The sequence below is a fragment of the Oreochromis aureus genome, linkage group 5, assembly GCF_013358895.1.
Source record: "Oreochromis aureus strain Israel breed Guangdong linkage group 5, ZZ_aureus, whole genome shotgun sequence".
Taxonomy (NCBI): Eukaryota; Metazoa; Chordata; class Actinopteri; order Cichliformes; family Cichlidae; genus Oreochromis; species Oreochromis aureus.
The window spans coordinates 29,368,304-29,390,994 of NC_052946.1; the positions used below are offsets into that span (position 1 = coordinate 29,368,304).

General features: G+C 39.0%; 2 protein-coding genes across 2 annotated transcripts in view; one reads left to right on the forward strand and one right to left on the reverse strand.

The window, feature by feature from the left end:
* The window catches only part of stab1 (stabilin 1), a 166,746-nt gene extending 144,927 nt beyond the window's left edge, over positions 1-21,819 (reverse strand). Inside the window, exons 1-12 of the mRNA XM_039612026.1 lie at positions 21,236-21,819; positions 17,875-18,002; positions 17,373-17,488; positions 13,121-13,206; positions 11,552-11,621; positions 10,280-10,375; positions 8,789-8,902; positions 7,437-7,624; positions 7,193-7,329; positions 5,728-5,855; positions 5,329-5,405; positions 4,652-4,774 (exon numbers count right to left, since the gene is read on the reverse strand). Coding sequence (XP_039467960.1) covers positions 4,652-4,774; positions 5,329-5,405; positions 5,728-5,855; positions 7,193-7,329; positions 7,437-7,624; positions 8,789-8,902; positions 10,280-10,375; positions 11,552-11,621; positions 13,121-13,206; positions 17,373-17,488; positions 17,875-18,002; positions 21,236-21,286 — 1,314 coding nt within the window. The 5' untranslated portion in view covers positions 21,287-21,819. The remainder of the gene's footprint in view (positions 1-4,651; positions 4,775-5,328; positions 5,406-5,727; positions 5,856-7,192; positions 7,330-7,436; positions 7,625-8,788; positions 8,903-10,279; positions 10,376-11,551; positions 11,622-13,120; positions 13,207-17,372; positions 17,489-17,874; positions 18,003-21,235) is intronic.
* On the forward strand, positions 207-3,050 carry LOC116313716 (tripartite motif-containing protein 35-like). The gene is made up of 2 exons (XM_031731491.2): positions 207-364; positions 598-3,050. The coding sequence occupies exons 1-2, from the start codon at positions 310-312 to the stop codon at positions 2,034-2,036; spliced, it is 1,494 nt and encodes a 497-aa protein (XP_031587351.2). The 5' UTR covers positions 207-309; the 3' UTR covers positions 2,037-3,050.
* Positions 21,820-22,691: the final 872 nt, after the last annotated feature.

Here is a 22,691-nt window from a genome sequence, read left to right on the forward strand (position 1 = left end):
TGGCACACTTTCCACGGACGGACAGCCCAGACGTGCAGATAAAGCAGGAGCCCTGAGCTCTTCTGTATCTGACTGCCAGAGATAAGTGCTCGTGTTATATTCTGCAGAAATGGTGATCTGTGACAGAACTGTCTCTGAATCTACTTTGTGACTCCTGACTAGTTATCATTTTATTTACCATGTTAAAGATCTGTCATGATGTACTTTCATCATACATGAAATACTGTTGAACAAAAATACAACTAGTGTGATAGAGACGCATGAGAGAAAGCTCCGCCCACTGTGTGAGGCCATGCAGTCAAGCAGGAAATGCTGCTTATTGTTTTTGTCTTCCTGAAAGGAGAAGCATACACAGAGACAGACGGTAAGGATTCTAATCACACCGTAAAATATCACTTCCAACTAATGAAGACAGCTCCGTGAGGGAGCACTGTGAACACTGGGATAACTGGAAAATAGGAATACTTGCAATTCCTGCCAACTGCTGCAGTTTGCTCTACTTTATGATCTGAAAGTGCTGTGACAGAAAGTGAAAGCAACTGTCAGAGAATCTTCCGGACTGACTGACTTCACTTTTATTTTTTGCTGTGTTTTCAGCTTCATTCACAGGCAAAATGTCGCTCAGATCAGAAGAGGATTTCTTATGTCCTGTCTGCCATGAAGTCTTCAAAGACCCTGTTGTGCTGTCATGCAGCCACAGCTTCTGCAAAGACTGCCTCCAAAAATGGTGGAGTGGGAAGAAAACATATGATTGTCCGTGCTGCAAGAGAAGATCTTCAAAGAGTGATCCCCCTCGTAATTTGGCATTAAAGAACCTGTGCGAGGCCTTTGTAGCGGAGAGAAGCGAGAGAGGCGACAGAGGCGAGAGAGTTTCAGAAGGGTTTGAGTCACTCTGCAGTCTGCACTCTGAGAAACTCAAAATCTTCTGTCTGGACCACCAGCAGCCAATATGTGTGATCTGTCGAGACTCGAAAATGCATAGCAACCACAGATTCAGACCCATCGATGAGGCTGCACAGGATCTCAAAGAGGAGCTCCAGAAATCCCTGAAGCCCTTAAAGGAGAAACTGCAAGTCTTTGAAGATGTTAAAGGAAACTATGATCAAATAGTGAAACACATCAAAGTCCAAGCCCAAAGCACAGAGAGGGAGATTAAGGAGCAGTTTAAGAATCTTCACCAGTTTTTGCACGATGAAGAGAAGGTGAGGATTGCTAACCTGAAGGAGGATGAGGTGCAGAAGACTAAGATAATGAAGGAGAAGATTGAGAGTCTGAGCAGAGAAACAGCAGCTCTTTCTAGCACAATCAGAGCCACAGAGAGGGAGCTCAAAGCTGAAGACATCTCATTCCTGCAAAACTACAAGGCTGCAGTTAAAAAAGCCCAGCAGCACCCCCTGCTGCAAGATCCAGAGCTGGCTTCAGGAGTGCTCATAGATGTAGTCAAACACCTGGGCAACCTGACCTTCAACGTCTGGAACAAAATGAAAGAGAAGGTCTTCTACAGTCCTGTGATTCTTGATCCAAACACTGCCGACCCAGAACTTGTTGTATTCGATAATCTGAGCAGCGTGAAATCAGGAGAGCGGAAACAGCTTCCCAAAAACCCGGAGAGAACCAAGTTCTCCTGCTCTGTTCTCGGCTCTAAAGGCTTCAACTCAGGGACACATGAGTGGGATGTCGATGTTGGAAACAACAAGGACTGGGAACTGGGCGTGTTGAGCGAGTACTCCCAGGTCAGCGGGCGCCTTCAGTCAGGACTGTGGAGAATTTTGTTCTCTAATGGTAAATTCTCAGCATTTTCATCACCAGACACTGAGAAGGATCTAGCAGTGAAGAAGGAAGTGCGGAGGATCAGAGTCCATCTTGACTTTGACAGAGGAAAGTTGTCGTTCTCTGATCTCGACACTAATACCCACATGCACACCTTCACACACAGCTTCTCTGACACCCTGTTTCCTTACATTTACACTGAGAATCCTCAGCCAGTGAAGATTTTACCAGTGAAGGTCACTGTGACAGTGGAAAAGAACACTTAGGGTGATGCATATCATGATAAAGTTGGGAAATAATTACAAAACTGTGAGACAAAATGTGTTAACTGTTTAGGAACATAGCGCAACTTTAATATTAACGGCGCAAATATTAGACAAGTGTGCAATCTGGTGAATATAAAAGACTGCTGCAATGGTGATGAAGTACTCTCATATCTTTATTGGTTTTATTTGTACCTCAATATACATAAAATTAAAAGCTACTCGATAGTCTACAATGGAACATTTAGGTCGGGATTTATGGTTGTTTTGTAGAAATATGGTCTCATTTAGCTTAGTTGCCCTGTTATAGTTCGTTGTTCATTAGATTCCCCTTTTGTCTTCACCCCTGTGTCTCATGTTTACGTCTCTCAGTGTTTCCTGTTTTATTTTGAAGAGTCAGCTGTCTCCATGTTCAATGTGTTTTGTTTTACTTCCCCTGTGGTGTCATTATGTTCCTTTGTGTCAGCTGTTTCCCCACGTCTCCACTTCCCTCATCCTGTGTATCTTCATTCAGTCTTTGTCAGGTTGTCTGTGTTACTTTCACGATGTCATGTCACGCCAAGGTATTTCATGATTCAGCTCAGGTCATGCTCATGTTCCATGTTCCTGTTTTTTCCTCGCTTTTCGCATGCTCCTGCCCCGAATCATGTTCATGTCTTTCGTTGCAGTTGTCGTAGTTCAGTTTCTTCCAGTTTAGGTTTTAGTTTAGTTTTCGTTCCTGTTCACTTTACTGCAGGCTTGGCCAGCTCCAGGCCTCGAGGGCCGGTGTCCCTCAGGTTTTAGATATCACCCTGGGTCTACATACCTGAATCAAATGATTCGTTCATTACCAGGCCTCTGGAGAACAAGACATGTTGAAGAGGTCATTTAGCCATTTAAATCAGCTGTGATGGATCAAGGACACATCTAAAACCTGCAGGACACCGGCCCTCAAGGCCTGGGTTTGGACACCACTGCTTTACCATGTTTTTTGTACTCATGTTATCAGCCAGAATAAAAGGGCTCGCTTTTTTATTATTCGAGTTACCTTTTTACGCTCCGTTTTTTGGTCTGCATTTGGGTCCAGTATTCACTCTACACACAGTCACCTCCTGCTGCCTGTGACAGAAACATGTGGGGTATTTTTCTGACTTCTTCATGAACAAGAATGTTTAAGATGCCTGAGTATATGAAACGCAGCCCTCAAAATAATGTTTCACAATGCTCGTGACTTCACTTCGGCTTTGGGAAAGAAACTTAAAATGTGAAGGGAAAACCCTGAGTTACAGGGTTACACTATGCTTTTATTTTTAAATTCACAATGTTTTTAAATGTTGGTGTTTAAATCCACAACCTTGCTGACACTTCACAGCAAGGTTTATATAGTTGTTTACCACTATTACTCAGACTTTGAGTAATTAAGAAATTTATTAAACTTAAAACTAAAGAAAAAGTAAAGGAATGACACAAAATGAGAGAATTATTGCAAAAAAAGAGCGTGTCACGTAATTCTGAAGATAATATCCTCATAAATCTCACCTAACATAATTTCTGTCAAATAATTTCTGCTGTGATTTAATGATGTGTTGAGATCCACGTGTTACTTAACAGATTGTTTGGTTTGGTTTAACAAGACGTTTAATAATGAAAAAAATCTAATAAACTGTGTGGGTTGTGATTTGAAGATATATAAATTGTATGTAACTGAGTGTAATGGACACACTCAGTTGGTAAATAAAAATAATTTTCATTCAATAACCAGTCTCCATCACCAGCGAGTTATGCCAGCATGTTACGATAGAGAAGTGTTGAGGCGACGGGTGACAGAACACGATGATGATAACACTGTTGGAAGTGCTGATTTTAAACACAATGGTGTGTGATGGTTTTTTTCTCTGGGACACTGCTGTGTCCCAGAGAAGAGAGCCGGGGGCTCTTATGTGTGAAATCTGCATTAAACTTCAGTTAAATAAAAAATATGCTGGGCTCCTGTCTTGACCCATGAAAGAGATTCTTAATAGTTTCACTTTGTAGTTTAAGTGAAAATCACACTTACTTCAAATCACTGGAATTGTGTGTCAACATCTGTTCTCCTGCTTGGTTATATTATACGGACAGAAATTTGAGCTCTGCAACATCACTCCACTTGTCACAATTTAAAGAAAAAATCTCATTAATGGATATAGAATAGTTTCAACAGAAAATCTGCAGGATTTTAATGTCTATGTGATTATGAGAGTAACAGAGAAAAACTTAATTTGGGTGCATTTTGGGTAAACTTTCAAAGGTCACATCACCATGTGATGTCAAACTTGCAAAAATAATTTTCTGATACAGTGTGGGTTTGTGTAAGGTGGGAGGCAATGATTGATTTTTAGGAAAAAGTCTTGTTGTGACTGATAAATATCAAACACTCCAGTCTTGTTGAGTTTCCAGACAACAGCATGCTGGACCTGAACTAAAAGCTCCAGGAAATTTTGACCTTATGCTTGTGAATAACAGTGGCTGCTTCCGTGGCTTTGTCAAATGTCTCCACCAAAAATAATTTCCAAAGGCAAGAACCAGGCTTACACCTTTCATTTTTTCTTTGCTGTCTAGCTTGAACGGCGTCTAGCTGGAGTCTGGAGAAGCAGTGTTACCTTGTTTTCTTTGGTCCTCAGCTTGGATCCTCCGTACAGGTTGAAGTCTCGACCAGTCAGATCCTTGTAGAGGTACTGACCCAGGATCAGGTGGTTTTTACATATCGTCTCCTGATTTAAGTCCTGCAGAGACATTTTGGTTTAGAAGACCAGGTTTTTGTATTTTTTGTATTTACTGATCAGTTAGTTTCTAATTATTAGGTATGCTAGATGTAATTTGAGATCATGTGAGTCTGTGAGCAGCCTCTGAGTGAGTCTCTGAGGAGGAGCCCGAGAGATGAAGGCTCTGCCTCCCATTCTACTTTTGGAAACTCTAGGAACAACAACTAAGCCCGCAGTCTCAGAGAAAAGTGCTCTACGGGGATAATATGGTACTGAGGTCTTTAATGTATGAAGGGGCCTGATAATTTGTAACTGTATGTGAGGAAAAGGATTTATATTGCATTTATCACTGAGTCAATGAAGAGATACTAACATGGCAGAAATTTAATCTCTTCTTAGAAGTAATAAATGCATGAACTACTTTTTTCCCTAATTTTGCACAGATCAAAGAAGGCAGCACCAGAGATTTGTTTAAGGTGCAGATTAAGCTTTTCAAATCTATGGCTTCATCCCTCAGGAGCTTCCTGTGCTGGAGGAGATCATTAAAATAAAATTCAGACAAGCAGGTGACCTACAGGCAGAGGTGATTTCAGCAGGGGGATGAAAGCTGTGAAGGGTCCGTTATAATTCAGCAGACGTGGACAGCCTGCCTCTGAAACACACACACACACACACACACACACACCCCAAAGGTCAAAGGAAAGGTGCGGTAAAAGGATAGCAACACCAAAGAACGTACAAAAACCAGCATGACTCATATAAATTACCTTGCAGGATAATCGGGACACAGACTCATGTTTTTATTATTTTTAAAAAAGCTGATATCACCACCACGCCTCACTTTAAGTCATATCCTGTCAGTTAGCTTGAAACACTCTGAGGTGCTGATATCTTGTTTTAACAGGAAACCCTGCCATAGTTCAAAAAAGAACTGCGGGCATTTCTCAGAGGGTATTTTTGCTGGTTATTTTTACCGAACATGGAAATGGCTCCAGTAAAGTTTCCTCTCCAGCTGCCGCTCCGGTCCAGCTCCATGATGCGCTCCATCAGGTTACCATAACAACGCCGACCATCACTGATCTGATCCACTTCACACACACATCTGAGAGGAGGGGGCAGGAAGAGAGTGCCACTTTAGCCAACCGACGCAACTGTGACCTGCCCTATCTGATCTTTCCAGATTTTCCCATCGTTACTTTTAGGAAGTGAATCATTCTCAGTGAAAGTACCGCTCCAGTTTAAAATCACATCTAATCAAGTTCAGCACACATGATCAAGATGGTTCGTGTTTGCCCATTTGATTATTTGGTCATCTCAGGCACACACTTCTGGCTCAGCACAGAAGCCCAGCGCACTTGTTGTTTAAACCTTGTGTTTCTTAGGGGGCAGCCAATCAGAAATAAGATGGCATGAAGGCAGAGGAGCTAAAACCATCTTACTTTTTACATTTTATTTTGAAGTCAGGAAAGCAAAGTTTAACTCTAACATAAAACAATGGCTCCCAGCCTCATCCTCACAGTGAGTATTACAGCTTATTAATTTAACACTGTTACGGGATCTTAACTCAGTAGTAGCAGAGACCTGAAGCCGAGGTACTGGTGTCACGTAGTAACTGGAAAAGTTGGATTTGTACATGTCTTGACTGGCTTCAGTTAATCTCTGGTCTAAGATAGCGGTCCCCAACCTCCAGGTTATGGACCAGTACTGGTCTGTGAGTCATTTTGTACCGGGCCACGAGAGTTGAGGCTCGGGTGTGAAATTTATGGTTTTCAGGGTTTTTATTGTTAACTCAGTTTCCCTGAGTCTTTTCCCATGTTGCAGTTGTGTGTCTTATTTTGAAAGAAATATTTACGCATTACCATAGCGACCAGAGAGCATTAAAGGGCAGAGAGGAGGATGTTACTCTCAATGTTGTTGGCGCATTTCAGGAGGACGCTGCTAATAAAGTTACACAATTACACAGTGAATTTGTGTTTATTATTATATTTACCAAATACCACAGTTTTTGTCTTGGTCGTATCATTTTATTTTGTTGTATTTATCCGTGAAAATATTGTCTGCCATTAAAACGGTCCATGGCGCTAAAAAGGTTGGGGACCGCTGGTCTAAGAGATGAAATCCAAAATTATGCCACACCACTTTAAGATGCTGACAGTAACAGACCAGCTTGTATCAACTGTGGTGTCATTACATCTGGCATGATCTACAAATTTCCCAGATGTATAACATAAACATTTAGACTGTGTTATTTTTTTTTTCTGCCTAAAATTCTGTTACAGGAGTGAAAGGGATCTTTTTCTGGCTGGTGTTCTGGTTTTAGTCCCAACAAAGTCAAAAGGAGCCAATTCTTCTGGCTCTGGTCGCATTTTAGACTGGACTCTACTTTTTGGTCCTCCTCCCAGTTGTAGATAATGGGAGAGAAAAGCTTGTGTGTCTGACCTGGGTTCGCCATTCAGTTCAGTCTGACAGCGAGCTGTGGGGTCACAGGTGCCCACCGAGCAGGCGGAGATGAGCTGACAGCCAGACTCAGGGCTGCCACCTATAGGCGACATGCCGGACATACATGCACAGCTGGACTGAGAGCCAGAGAGAGAGAGAGAGATGGAGAGAGAGCGAGGAGTTAAACAAAATGTCAGGATTTTGTTACAGACAGCTTTTTCCTGACTCTGGCAGGTCTCCTCACCTTGTTGGCTCCTTTGAAGACACAAACTGTGGAGTTCAAGGGACAGCCCCCGTTGTTATCTAAGCAAGGGTTCTGAGGTATACAGATCTTGCCATCGCCCAGGTAGCCAGGTTTACATGCGCAGCTGACCTTTAACCCCTGAGAGGAGCACTGGGCATTAACGTCACAATCCCTCTGTGAACAAACACCTGAGCAGAAAACGAATAAATAACATTCAGATTAAATTCATAATGTTATCTGGGTCACTCCATTTAAACAATCAGTGCACTCCTCCCACCTGACCCCCTCAGAATGAGCTGGGGATTTCGTACAATACCTTCAGTATATGCAATTATTCCATGAGAAATTACATTTCGTATGAGTGAATGTGTGAGTCAACATTTTTGTGCTTTTTAAGTCTTAAGTCTATTTTTTTTTAGTTTTTTTTTTAGCATTTTTGAGTCCTATTAACTTCTTAAACACAGGCGATAGCCACATGTTGAAAAACAGCAATCAGTCAATTTTGCACACACTTCAAGTCGCACACACTTCAATTTTCAGAAGTTTTAATTTCTATAAATGACTTTGAATATCAATGTCACGTGAAATATCCCAGTTTCAACAGTAAAACTGCGGCAGTAGCAGAAACGAGCACATGCACCCCAGATATTTGATCTGATTTTTGGTTAAAACAGCAGAAAGTGCATTTTGGGTTAAGTTTACAAGATCCTAGCATGTGAGATGGGTGGTTGGTCAAAACAAATTAAAACACATGAAATTCTCTTTTTTTGTACCTAGATGCTGATACATGGCTCATCTTCAAGCCCTACTTGAGGGATTTGTAAAATCCTCAAATGCTCCTCATTGTCTACAACTAGGAACAGGGCCATGAAAATTTTAACAGCTCCATTTAAACCCTGAAGCTATTGTATTTAATAATTTGCTGATTTTGAGGGGAACAGGAGAGATTTTTAGTCCATTTTTATTTTAGTTTAATTGAACAACTCATGTTATCAGCAATGTACTGTACATGTACATTGCAATGTAAGATTAAAATAGGCTGTGTGACATCACCAGTTTGCAAAGCTCAGTGTGTTTTTTTTTCTTTTTGTATAAAAAGGTTGGACGTAGCAAAGACAATATACAAATTAAAACTCTTGTATGCAAATTAATATTTCTTTTCTTTTCTTTTAATTTGCCAGAAGGTTTATTGAAGACTCCAGTTTAAAAAAAATGAGAATTTTCTGGCAATAATTTCATGGTTAAGGCTTTAAACAGTTAACATGTTCACTTGGCCATACACACGCTCACTTCTGGTAACAACAGCAGCATAAACTCAAAATTTTCACAAAATAAATTATTATAATTTTTACTTGCGCATTTGTTCTGTGGCGTCTTCCTGTATCCAGGCAAACATTCACATACGGCGGCGTCTCCCTCTCCTTTACAGTACGAGTACGGGCTGCAATTGTTGCACCTCCGATTCTCTGTCAACAACACAAACACAGCAGCAGCTCACTGCAGGCAGCAGTTTAACACAATACAAACAGGCTGTACAGGGAAACATCATTACCTGAGTATCAAACCACATTTGAGAAGTCCTTTTCAGTCTACTTGTATTTTTAATTGCAGAAAATTTCTCCCTCATTGTGTTTCTAAAATCTTTATTATTCTTACATCAAAATAAAGTCGGGTTAGTTAATGCAGTTTATTACTCTGAGCTCACAACACAGCAACAGTCTCTTTGTTTTATCTTTTTTTCCCCCCTGGCAACATCTAATTTTATCACTTCTGTCTAACCAAGGTTCTTTCTTTTTTAATTTTCACCTTTAAGATGTTTCTGCTAGATTGTATTTTATTGAACTGCTCTAATATATTTGGCTATAAGTTGTGTTTAATGATGCTCTGATGCAGATTAGTGGGGTCACATGAGGCCTATAACTTAGTTTGTCCTTTACAGCGGATGTTTTTTCACCCCCTGAAAGATCATTTGTTCAAAGAAAAATTAAAATAGCGATAATAATAATATGCTTTAATTGTTTTTTTTTTATTTGGGTTTATGATCCCAAGCATAATCAATCTTTTATTTTTTTTAAACAATCAGAAATACTGGAATAGAGATAGATGTGTGTAAAACATAGATTGTGTGTGTTTCAGTCATGTCTATGGTCATAGCCACCTCACATGTAACTATTCTGAGCCAGGAAACAGCCTGTAAATAGATGATCTACAGAGATAATCTGAAAAAAATCATTTAATTATTTATTTTTATACAAATATGTACATTAGATAGATTTCTGGGGAGGAAAGCGGTGAATATAAAATACCAGTCTCGTTTGAGGCAGATCTGTTTCAGTTACAGAAGTTATTTTCAGTCTGCTAATGAAACTTTTTTTTCTTAGATTTATACTGTACAAATTATTTAATAATGCAATTTACACTTCTCTCTTACACAGTGTCAGTCTTGCTTTTACTGTTTTAAACAAATACCACTTTTAATGTTTACTTTGCTTTTTTATCAATTTTGTTTAGATATAAATTCCTACACCATCTCATATTATAAAGCCCTTTCCAGGCATCAGTGGCACTTTTATTTTATCCGTGTTATTTGTTGTTTATTGTTGACTGGGCTATTGTTACTCTTTATTGTGCTGCTGTAACAAAAAATTTCCCTTGTGGGATAAATATCCATCTATCAATAGACAGCGACAGCATGCTCCGCAACTTGTCTAATTCTATGGAGATGATGAAACTAAAATAAATGTATGGACTGTATCATCTAATGAAATCCAGTAATATACATTAATACTGTGTGATATTTCTGCTAATTTAATACAGTATATTTCATTGTGGCATGGTCTTACCTTGGTCACAGTTCTTCCCAGTGTATGGTGGCTGACACAAACACTCTCCATCACCTTCAGGACCTTTATTACACACTCCATGTTTACAGTCACACACTGCACACAGAGAGGCAGTTTTTTAAGCAGATTTCAGATGTTCTTACAGCTTCATAATGTGAACGAACACTTCACTGAGTTGACCTGTTTATCTAATAAAATTAAAAACTCATCATGAGCAGTTTCATCTTGGATGCACATTCTTTCCACCAGCTGTGTCACTATGCACAAGAAACACGCTTGAGACAGCATGATTGGATGTAAATGTATATATGTCCCCCTCAGCTGGGCTTCGATGTCAGTTAGCTATGCATTTCTTTTGGTTGAGGCGCAATGTTAGCTTCCAGGTGAAGAAAAAATATGATTTTATGCTCTCTAGGGCCTGTTATATACAACATGACAATGACACTGCTTTCCTCTGAAGCAGGTATTGTGACAAGCATTGAGTGCTGACTGAGATTAGTGTTGTACTAGTACTAGTACTAGTGAGTAGCTGGTATGTGTTTTTCTTTGACTTTGTTAACCATCTCCTTTTCTCTTTCAGTATGTTTTTTTGGCCTTTTCTTTTTTCAGTTATACAATTGTTACTCGTACTCGATGTAACAAGTACTCATCAAGACATGAGCATTCGCAAAAAGTGTAGTGCATGCAGACAGCAGCAGATGCAATGCTAATTTTAGTTAGCCTAGCAGTCAGTGCAGCACATGCCACTTTGCATGTGAAAGGACCTCCTACTTTCAAGTCTTGTTGAACTCAAGATGGTTGTCATTTTCTAAATGATCCTCCTCACTGCAGTCATAAAGGAGGATAAACATAGGAGATTCTTTCGACATACACTGTGACTGAGAAGCTGCTGCCATGAGGACGCTGCATCCCTTTGTTTTAGTGTCAGAGTGACCCCTTCTCTGTCACTTCTACTTTCAAAACATATAAATGTTCAGCTTGAGGCTTTAGAACAGGACAAACCAATGGGTGATGAAGCATACAGAGTCCACGGTTGGTGGATGCAGAAGAAAGGTTGCTGATAAGTTTTTCCAAATGTTTTTATGGATTTTGACCAACACAAGGCGAGTGCAACTTAATTCCATTACATTGAAGAAAAAACAACAATCTCATAATACCAGACAGGTCACACTGAGACGATCTAGGCAGATAAACCGTAGAACAGTACAGAGGAAAATAATGTAAATATGATTTGGGGCAAACCGTGCCTCAGAAAGTAAAGAGGGTACCAACCTTTATCACACCTTTCTCCATAAGCATTTGGATTCTTACACTCCTGACAGGCAAAGCCAGTGAAACCATCCTGAGAAGGGAGAAGTTTTTTTCTTTAAATTTCAAAATATTACCAAGCCAAAAAAAGAACAACCAATTACTTGAAATCTCTGGACTTCCCCAGCATCTCTTCCTCAATGTAACACAAAAAAGGGGATTTGTGTAAGAATAATCCTAAACACAGTCAAATTTCCTTTTGCTGACCAAAAAATAACCATCACTGTCTCTGAATCAGAAATGTAAATGGACATAAAGATGAAACCATTGTCAGGGAGCTAAAAGGTTCCTTCATATTACTGTTTGCATTTCCACTATGATGAACAACTGCAAAGATGGTTCAAATTAGTTTTACAGACAGTTACATGTGGGACTCTATTTAAGGGAACGAAATTACTTTAAGCTTTCAGTGCGTCTGAGCTGCAGGTCTTTGTGACAAATGGTGCAAACAAAACAGCACAGCCTGCTCTACAGCTGAAAATGCTTTACAGAGGTGTGAAGATCTTTATTAGAAAATAACTGTACAACAATCAGAAGGCAACATTTCCCTGATTAACCAGTCATGTTGTTTTCTCTCCCTCTCTTCATATGTATCTCTCTGTCTCTCTTTCTCTGATATGAAATCTCTCTGGACTTAACCGGCCAAATACACTGCAACTTTGATCCATTTCAGACTTTCATTTTTCTTCATGTCTTTTGCATTTGTTCTTCTGCTCTTGATCTTGTTTCTGCTAGGATGTTGAGTTTTAAAATTGAAGTCTACATGCTTGTCTTCTCCGAGTTTAAACAATCTGAGGAGCAGATTCATAAAAAGTAAAAAGCAAGAACTTCGTAGCAAAAATGAATGCAAAAAGGTAATCGCTGGCATGATTGCCATGCTTCTAGCACAGCCTCTTCTCTCTCTCCCTCTTCCTCTTGTCTCCTTTTCCAGGAACCTCTGTGTGTGATGTCTTTCCTGCAGCTCAGCTGTATTCTCCCTGTGACTTTGATTTAAATTCGGATTGTCTACCTGCCTGCCCTCTTACCATTTAAATTCACAGAATTCACAGAACTCTCCTCTTTGAAAGTAGTCCTGAAATTATTTTGGTGCAAAATTGTTCCTGTGATTCGATGTGATTTTGGCTTCCGGTGATACTGATTACCTTGACTTCAGTCAAGGTAATCAGCTTCAGTTGTAACTGAAATTAAATTTAAATTCCAACTGGATTAATCACCCAGTCACAGTGCGTGTGAACCAGCCAACATGTAATGCTCAGATGTAACTTGATTGCTACATATTTTATAAAGTTATGCATGCAAAAACAAAAGTAGCCTGATGTTTCACTACAGTGGAAACAAGTGTTTATCTCACTGACAGTGGTTCTTCAGTCTGAAATAGTTTTTGGTACTTTGGGGATAGAAACACGGATAATGAGTACTTTTTTCTTCCTTGAAACCGACCAAGAAAGAAGAAACCAGGACAGGTTTTCACATAAAAGTTAATAATGAATAGCATCCCTATAAATACATAAAAAAGAGAGAAGGGATACCAACATTACAGATGCAGGTTCCGTTGCCCAGGTCTCCATCCTGACAGACCCCATTATTGTTGCAGGTCTTCCCAGACCAGCTGGGGCAGGCTGCAGAGACACAACAAGTGAAAAATGTGTGATTAGAAAAAATCAGAGCTGTTTATTCAATTCGTGCATTGAACATTTATCCAGTTTGAATTCATGTAAACGTTTGGCAAAACTGTGTAAGATAACCTGATGATGTCTTTCTTAGAGGTAATCTGTGACTAAACTGTGCACTATGCGCAGTGTGGGTTTCAGGCATGCATACACAGAGATAAAAAACATAACACAGCCATGCGTCACCAGCTAATGTCCTGCTTTCATGAGTGGAAAATGTATCTGAATATTTAAAAGTTTCCAGCAGAACTTTATTACTAAATAGCTCTGTGAAAGATGGTGAAAGAAGTGGATCATTTGTACTTACTTGTGTGAACTTACACACAAAGTGTTACTACAATCAAACTTATTATTCAATTAGAAATGCCAATAGGACATAACCACATTTAAACAAGCAAGCAGGTGACGTGATAGAAAGGCTTCATCTCTGTTGATCATCTGATCACCAGTTGAAGTAGGCCTGGAAAAACATGATAGTTAACAGAGCAGAAGAGAAAGGCAAAGACAAACATGAGGTCCTTTTGTATTTCTGCTGGGTCTTTTAATTATGTCTATAAAAAAATAATTAATGTATCCATTAAACAAGCAAACAGGTGATGTGTTTATGTAAGTTAATTAAGATACGTAAGTGATATGATGATATGGCTGCTGTGACAGCATCATTTCCCAACTCTTGGGGTGAATAAAGCATATGTTATCTTTTTATTAATGGATTCATTCTCTGTCTAAAACATGATCTCTTAGCTCCTCTCTGTTTACACAAACCTTAGGATTGGGTTTTCCTTATAAACAGAAGGCTTACACAGCAGGTGAGTGGGTGGGACTTCTATGTTCCTGAGATGACCATACGGTATCTGATGACCAAAAGGTATCTGAAGCCTGAGTGTTTAACTCACAGTGATTACTTGTACATATGCAGATGACCTCCAGCAAATCAACTGACCCAAAGAGAAGCAACAGAGACACGCTCCACTCTCTGGTTGAAACTTTCTAGGGTTTTTTGTTTGTTTGTTTGTTTTTTTACTGAAGCAGGATAATGAGCACAAAAGCACCTCAAAGCTTTGCCAGGACAAAGAAATCCAAGGACTGCTGACAGTCATGGCCTTCACCCCACAGTCACCTGACCTCAAACCCACTGAACATTCAAGGGGGCACTTAAAAATGTGAAAGCCAAACACGGCTGAAGCTCTTTGGAGCACTGTCAGGTTATGGTGGGATAACATCAGTTATCCGTCCATGGTGTTAACAAAATTGGGTGCATGTGCGGCCCCAGCCCTGACATAAAGTGAACCTATTACATCCAGTTCCAGCATTATATTGTTTATCTCAGGCTACAGGCTCAGGAGCATATTTGCATGACTCACAGCTATAATGCACAAGCTGTTTTATCTCCTCCTCCATTAAACTTAATTCTTCATAAACAGATGTTTTTACTGACAGGTGGGTGGAGCTTCTGTGCTCACAAACAGAACTGTGCATACCTTGCTTGACCATATTAGTTATATCTACTCTTCCTGACATCACACAGAGCCAAAGATCCAAAAAAATGTCCAGGAATCGAGTGTTAAGAGCAGTCTAAATTAATGAGGAGGTAGATAACGAGGAAAACTATAAGAGTTTACCTTTGAACCAAAATGTAAGCATATGAAACAGTGTGAGTCATGCTGATTTTTAGGAAGCCAAATATAACAATCGAAATAATCTGTGTCATTGTCTTGTATGATTAAGATTTTTGTAAAGTATAAATATATATGACGTTTACTTACTAGACTATGAAATGCGATACATACGTTGTCATTAATGGTGTACTGGTGACAGCTTCAGGTAAAATATGGGCAGTAAACGGCAAACCCACATTAATTAGCTGGACTAGAGCTAGCTTTGCTCAGAAGATTTCAAAACTAGCTAAAAGCGCCTTTATGTCCGTGACCGTTAAACATTGTCCTAAACAACAGAAGTTATCACTTAGTTCTTCTCGTACAAACACAGTACAGCTTACATACAACTCAATTTTCCAGAAAAACACATTCACTACTTTATCTTTTTCTACCTGTAACAGATAAATTACACACTGGGACCATAGCGTCATGTGATTGGTGGAGAGGAGTAAAAATCAGTCAAACGACCAATCAGAACTATGATATAAAGGTACAGCCCTGCCTTCTTATTATTTATTGTTTTATATCATTTTCTTTCTGTAGTGACTCTTATCGCTTGTTTAAGTTTAGTTTTTATTGTTTGAAATGTTTCGTTTCACTTTGGTTTTATTAGTTTGTCTCTTTGGTGTTTAAAAATTATTATAATATTGGGGGATTTTGTCAGGGGAACATTTAAGAACATTTAAGAATCCTCCAAAAACAGAAATGAAAGTCAACAGAAGCAAGACTGAATTTATGTGTGTGAAAGGGAGGCAGATGGAAAGGTGAACATGCAAGGAGCAGAGGTAGAGAAGGTGGAGGAGTCAGTGTCATAAATGTGCAATTTTTTAACCTTCTTAAATCAATAAAGCTATTTCTAGTTTGAGTTTCAAATTAGCTAAAAGCACTGTGTCCTCTGCTGAGGGAATATACTGTATTTCATATGTGTGACCTGCTGAGTTCTACCTTACTGTTGCTACAGTCAATCACAAAACCTATAAATATTTTTAATCCAATCAGTTGCTCAGTCTTTGTTGGACTCTATTAACTAGAATGCTGATTAGAAAATGAATCAGTATTTTGAGATCATTTAAATTTAAATGCATCATTTAGAGCTGGTTATTAAAGTTATTTCTACCTGTTCTTCATCAGTTTCAGAGTTCAGTTCACAGGATAAACTTTAATGTTTAGACATTTCCTTTTTAAACTTGTGCAAAGTTATGAATTCACAAAGGTAATGATTTTCTGCAGCATTACTCTTTTTAATTTTATTATTATTACTTTTATTGAACCAGGAAGTCCCATGAAGATCAAATCTATTTTACCACGAAACCTTGCCAAGCCAGCAGCCATACAAACTCAAAACATCTTTTTTCTTATTTGCAGCACATTAGTTGCTTTCTGATCTTTTAGTTTTTATATTATTTGTAGATCTAGATCACCTACACCACCTACTGAGGTAGGTGGTGCTGATTTGATCCATTTTGTGGAGAAGTTGTACACTCAAAAAAATGAAATTGGGTGGTTGTTACATGTACAAGATTCAAACTTGTAATTTGAACTAAATAATTTCATGTTTCTATGGTGAACGGAATTAAATCATGTAGCATCTGCATGAAATTCGGCAACTGAATTTGTTCTTGTTGAGATGACATGATACAATCTAGTAAGAGTGGTTAGTTGCCTGGACCCACGAAATTCACAAGATCACATTAGATGTCAAACTGCAGGAAAATCGCTGGAGTTTTAAGAGGCAGACAACTACACCCACACCATGTGTATGCTATCGCTATTTATTGTGGTTTAACCTGTCAAGGACAAAAATGTACAGAAAATGCTGCATCAAGCCTTGTAATCATAGCTTTCCTAGTTTTGCTAAGCCTGGATTGACAGCTTGGTGGTGTGATGGTTAGTGCTGTTGCCTCACAGCAAGAAGGGCCTGGGTTCAAATCCACAATCTGGCTAGTTTGCTGTGTGTAATTAGAGTTAGGTTAATTGGTGATTCTAAATTACCCATGAACCCCCGTATTGGTTCATTAAGCAAGACTAGCAGTAATTGCCTTGATTAACAAAGTAGTGGTTCAAACAATAAGATTTCATTGCATTTTCCTAAAGTTCTTAACTTGTGTAGAATGAATTAAAACAGATTTCACTCTGCATACTTAAATAAATCACTTCAAGTCAATGTATGTATACTGCGTTGATCCAACGTAATCTGATTACATTAAACCACCAAATGTCAAATGTGTTGGTTTGACATGGTCAAAAATAGGTTATTGTACTTGGTTAAATCATGTGGAAAAAGGTGCGATGATTAAATTGTGTTCATCCAACAACAGATTTTTTTGAGTTTATGATCCATTAAACGCCGCTGCAGACTAAAGCAGGAAGTCTGGGTTTACATGTGATCATAATTATGGCACAAATGATAATTCATCATATGTACTTTATGTGTGTGTGTGTGTATGTGTGTCTTACAGAGACACAGCGGTCCCCAGTGCTGTTGGCAGCACTTTGGCTGCATGACGTTCTTCACACAGATGTGCTGACATCCCTCCAGCTGCAGCTCCCTGCTGCCGATGTTCACCACATAACTGCAGCACAGTGAGACTCGAAGTAAACAAACTGCCTTAATCATACCACTGCTGCCAGCGTTACTAATTACTACTGCAAATCTCACAGTTAGCATTCATGAGACATCCTTGAATCTAAGCTTTGTGTGATTAATAAAGGTGGAATTATGTTGCTGTAATTATTTATTTAACGGGGAAGGTGCATGTTAAGGTACATCAGCATATAAAAGATGTAAACATGTCAGATTCATTTACAACAGTGATCCTAGAGCAGGGTCACATGAAACAATACACAATATGCAAAAGACATACAGGTGTACAACAAAACACACATAAAGGCATTGCTATAGGTAAGCTGTTCCAGTCTTCACTTCATGTTAACTGTGGGTATGAAGCTTGACCTGTACCTGCAGTGGGTGGTGCCAGTGCTGCTGAAGCCGCGGGGGCAGCTCGCAGTGATGGCAGCAGCACAGGAAGTGCAGTCTGTTTGTACCTCCAACCTCTGCAGGATATCACATCGACCAGGAGGAGGAGTCTGAGGAAGGAGAGGAGCTGTTTATAGTCTTATACCACTCTCTGTCCACATTTCACAGCATCACTGTTAATTTGGACAGACCCCTGTGGATGTTATTCTAATACATCTCTGTTTTTAATGAGCAACAATTTGTGATAAAACTGGTATTCCCACAACTGATATTTATAACTAACAATCACTACTACAGGTATCAGTATAAGGCAGCATAAATATAATAACAGGTGTGACACAGCTGTCGGTAAGATTGATGGTAAGAGTAGTTGTTGTATTATTACAGAACCTGTTTTACACAAAAAGCAGTAAAAGAAAAAATGTGCAAACCAAACTGCATTCTTTAAATGCATTTTTAAGACTTGATGTGTGTTTGATTAAATTATTGGTTTGGTTAAGCTCTGGAGTAGTTTTTTTTTTTTTTACACTAGGTCAGATTGTTAAAGGAGCACTTCGTCATTTTCACACAACAAATTCAGTCTGCTGTTTGATGGTCTGCACTGTGAACGTTATTAAAACGGCCCTGGTGATGATACAGCAATGTCAGCAGAGTTTTCTTACTTACAGACAGTGGAGTAAATGTTGTGGAGTCTGCAGGATGTGGCTCTTTAACACAGTGACATTTTTTTGGGTGCTTAACCCATAGGAGGAACCAAAAGTCAGAGCAATGCATCCTTTGTTGCTTCAATACCGGCCAGATATTGCTCAATTGATCCATTCTATAAACCAACAACTGAGAGACTGTTTGGGAATGGATCTTAAAAACGTAAGTGATCTTGTGACTAACAGGTAAAAGTTTTGACATATCACAGACTGAAATATTTCAACAACTGCACACAGTGCCACAATATTAGTTACAATCTGATAATGAACTGTAGTAACTGTAAAAATCCCGCTGGTGTTCTATCCAGCAACATTATTGGCATGAATGCAAAACTAGTGACTCAGTTTAAAATACACTTGCCCAACATCAATGTTGGCAACATATTTATTTTAAAGGTTTAGAGGTTTTAGAGGTTTAGTAATGAATTTGATAATGTTGGCTGGGCAACATGAGTTAGGGGTAGTTATATAGAATTCAGTGATCATTTACATTATCACTTTTCAGGTGGTCTGGTGGTGGTGGTGGTGGCAAGAAGCAGTGGCAATAGAAGTATGAAGTTCCACTAACATCAAATGTATTTTTCATGGTGGCACTGATACATTTTGCACGATACATAAATGTCCAGAACAAGAGAGATACGTCTCCTTCAGCATGTTCCTCAGGTCCTTCTGCAGTGTGTAGTAAGAAAACACAGTTTTCCTCGTATCTGCTTTTTGTTTATTGCTCTGTGTACATTTAGTTTTGTGATGGAAGACTTTGACCAATCACAGGCTTTTCAGACCAGACCAGAAGTAAAACATGGCATTGCAAGGGATGAAGCATCTGCCTACACTTAGCAGAATGGGGTTTAAGTACTGTATGAGCCCAGAAAAGAGCTTGGCATCTGAAGCAGGTGCAGATGCTTGTCTGCTTTTAAGGGCTTAAAACAGAGTGATGAGAGCTGGAGGGCAGTTTTCCGTGTTCAAATTGCAGTCTTTATTTGTTTGTTTGTCTGTAGATTTCCGCCTGCTGCAGCTTTAAACTCATGATATCTTGTCTGAGTTCATGAAATACTTGAAAATACAATGACTTTAATATTTGAAATATCTAAATATAATGAACTTTTCAACTTTCCAAAGCGCTATCACTTCTTACTAAGCTGGTTTAGGGCCTAAATATATCACAGGAATACCTTTTTTAACAGCTTTGTTTGTGTTGGAAAGCCGTTTCTATGTACAGACAGATATACTAAACTGTTTTTAATGTGATTAATTATTGTTTTCAATCACTTTTACGCAATAAAGAGTCAACCCGACTCGCTGCCTCAGATCTTTCAGCAAAAACATTACAAAGTAGAGATTATTAAAGGAAAATTACTACAAAATCAAAGGCTGTGATGTTAAGAAAACATACATGTGCTTATAAAAAACTGAGAAAAGTTGTAGGAGAGCACAACCTGACAAATGGCCTCACTCTGTAACTTCAAGGTTAAATATTTTGAGTTTCTGAAATTGTTTAGCCATGTTAAGCTGATGCAACTCTGTTTTAAAAAACTGTGGGTCTCATTTGCAGCTTTACTCATTTGTACCATGTAGAGATGTCTATGATGGGGAAGTTCCAGGTTTGCAGTAACAAATGATTGACTTTACTGTATACACAGTCCCATGCGTGGTTTGTCACACTGAGCTGTTTAATGTTTCTCGTTTATGTTTACAGCTCAGCTGTTTGGGTTGTTTTTTATTCACCTTCATATCAGAACAACAAAGCTTTAACACCTCTGACAGTCTCAGGTTAAGTTCATCAGTGGTGATACTGAATTAGAGAAGGTATAGTTACTCATGCCTGCATAAAGTAATAGAAATACACTAATATACTGCTTTATTGTCATTAAAAAAACAATTAGGCATTGAATGCTAACTGATACTAAATTTCAAAGCAGTTGTATTGAGTTTTATTTGTGATCAAATAGTGCAGATAGCATGTAATCATAGTATTTACATCATGGAAACATTTCACTGTTAAGCTCATCTACTTAAAAAAAAAGCATGTTACAGTGATCCATAATGTTCATTTTTCTGTGTTCTGCAATTTTCAGATTCAAAATTATTCATTTTTTCCATCATAAATTCTGCCCAAGCTTCTGTAGACTTATTCAATCCAACCTAATTTTATTCACAGAGCACCTTTTAAAAACAAGAATGCTGTACAAAGCGCCAAAACACGCCACAACAAATCAATAAAAAAATAAACAAGAAAACAAGAAGGTAAGGACACACCACTCTCATTCTAAATTCAAACCAAGGAATAAAAATCAGTTTTAAAATGTGTTTTTAAAACAGGTAATGAGGGGCCATCCTAACATGGGGAGGGAGATCATCCCACAGTTTGGGGGCGATAGCTACAAAGGTCGATCTCCACTGGTTTTCAGCTGACCTCAGTGGCCTTGAGAGAGTGTATGGAGTCAGAAGCTCAGATATGTGCAGTGGTGCTGATTCATTAAAGGTTTTAAAAATAAATTTTTAAAAAATATCTTAAAAATGGGTAATGGAGGGAGGTGTTAACCATGCAGTTACGTTTTTGACAATTACATCCATGGTTCAAAGACAGTAAACAGGTGATACATGACCTCAGTGTGGTGGTGTAGTTGGAGGTGTGTTACCTGTTGTTTCACTGAAGGTAGCAAGCAGAGCAGTGGCAGCAGCAGCAGCATGGCTCAAAGTCTCACATCCAGATACAAAAACAACCCTACTAATCCTCCTCAGTAAGCAAAACAAAAATTAGTTAAAAAAAATATAAAGAATATGTCCAGAGAGTTGTAACTAAACTTGTTTCCTGCTCCCGTGTCAACGCTGAACGTCAAATAAAACCTTAACTACTAACTACAGGAAAAAATACAGAGAGCAACATCCTCTGCGCAGGAAAAACAAAACGACTAGAACACAATAGCCAAGTATTCCCGAGATAATGATTGGGAAAGCTGAAGTAACCTGCTGCTTAAAGACGTGGAAACTCTGGAAAAATGTAAGCACTTAGTGAAAAAAAAACAAAAAACAAAAAATTACACAGGGTGGATCCAAGCATTTGTACAATTACCAGCAGGCTCACTTGGGACGCTGTTATGTGGGAAATGACCAGCAAACTATAGCAAACGAATGAACTCTGAGCTCAGCGTCCAGCGAGGCAGAGAGAAGCCGTAGAGGCTGCAGCGACTACTCATGTCACGTCTTTCCTCCTTAATCTAGGAAGAGAAAGAAAGAGAAAAAAAACACATAAAGTGGTAGAATAGGAACCTCCCAGTAGGAAGGTCATCACCTCCTACCACTCCCCCAGTAACAGCAGAGACACTTGTTTTACAAGAGAACGAGCAGTATAGTTGCACACAAAAAAACCCATGGAAATCAACTGTGATGACTTCAGACCACAGATTCCCAAACAGCCAAGAGATAAACATCAAAACAGAACTTTACTTTAGTTACAGATATCAAAAAGCTGGACAGTATGCAATGAAGTTCATCTTTCCATTTTCTGGAGTCTGCACAGACATACCTCTCCCTGGTCACTCCCTCTCCCCAGGAAGAGCTGGAGGAAGTGAATTGCCACTGTGTGCCCTAGAGATCCCCTGGGGGTATGTTTTTAGGGGGGATTTGCCTTTCCCAAGGCAAAGTGGCTCTTACTGAAGAGCCAGACCAAATGTGATTCATAAGACCCTAATAGCAGAGATAACTGTGCATTGACAGGGGTCCCACCTAGGAGCCAGGTCTGTGGACCCACCACCCACAGGAGGGGTTGTATGTTGCAGTGAGGCGTTGGTGGTCTGATTTCCAGTTACTGAAACTGAAATAGTGAAATCCTAATATGCTCTTATCCAAGGTTATTATTATCATAAACTAAAACTAAACTACGAACTAAAAGTAGGCGTTAAAAATAACTTGTTTATAAACATACAAAGTACTCTATAAAGTAACTGAAATGATATTATCAGCTTAGAAAAATAGCTAAGGAAATAATAAAAATAAGCATGAAATGTATTAAGTTTCAGTCAGTGAGGTCATTTGTCAACACAACAACGCTTATAAAACTTTGGCTCATTTGTTCACTTGGATATATAACAGGAA

What these genes read in the sequence shown, in the direction of transcription:
- LOC116313716 (XM_031731491.2), top strand. Translation starts at nt 310, where the DNA reads ATGCTGCTTATTGTTTTTGTCTTCCTGAAAGGAGAAGCATACACAGAG. An exon ending in AGCATACACAGAGACAGACG is followed by an intron (nt 365 to 597) that starts GTAAGGATTCTA and finishes CTGTGTTTTCAG; the next exon opens with CTTCATTCACAGGCAAAATG.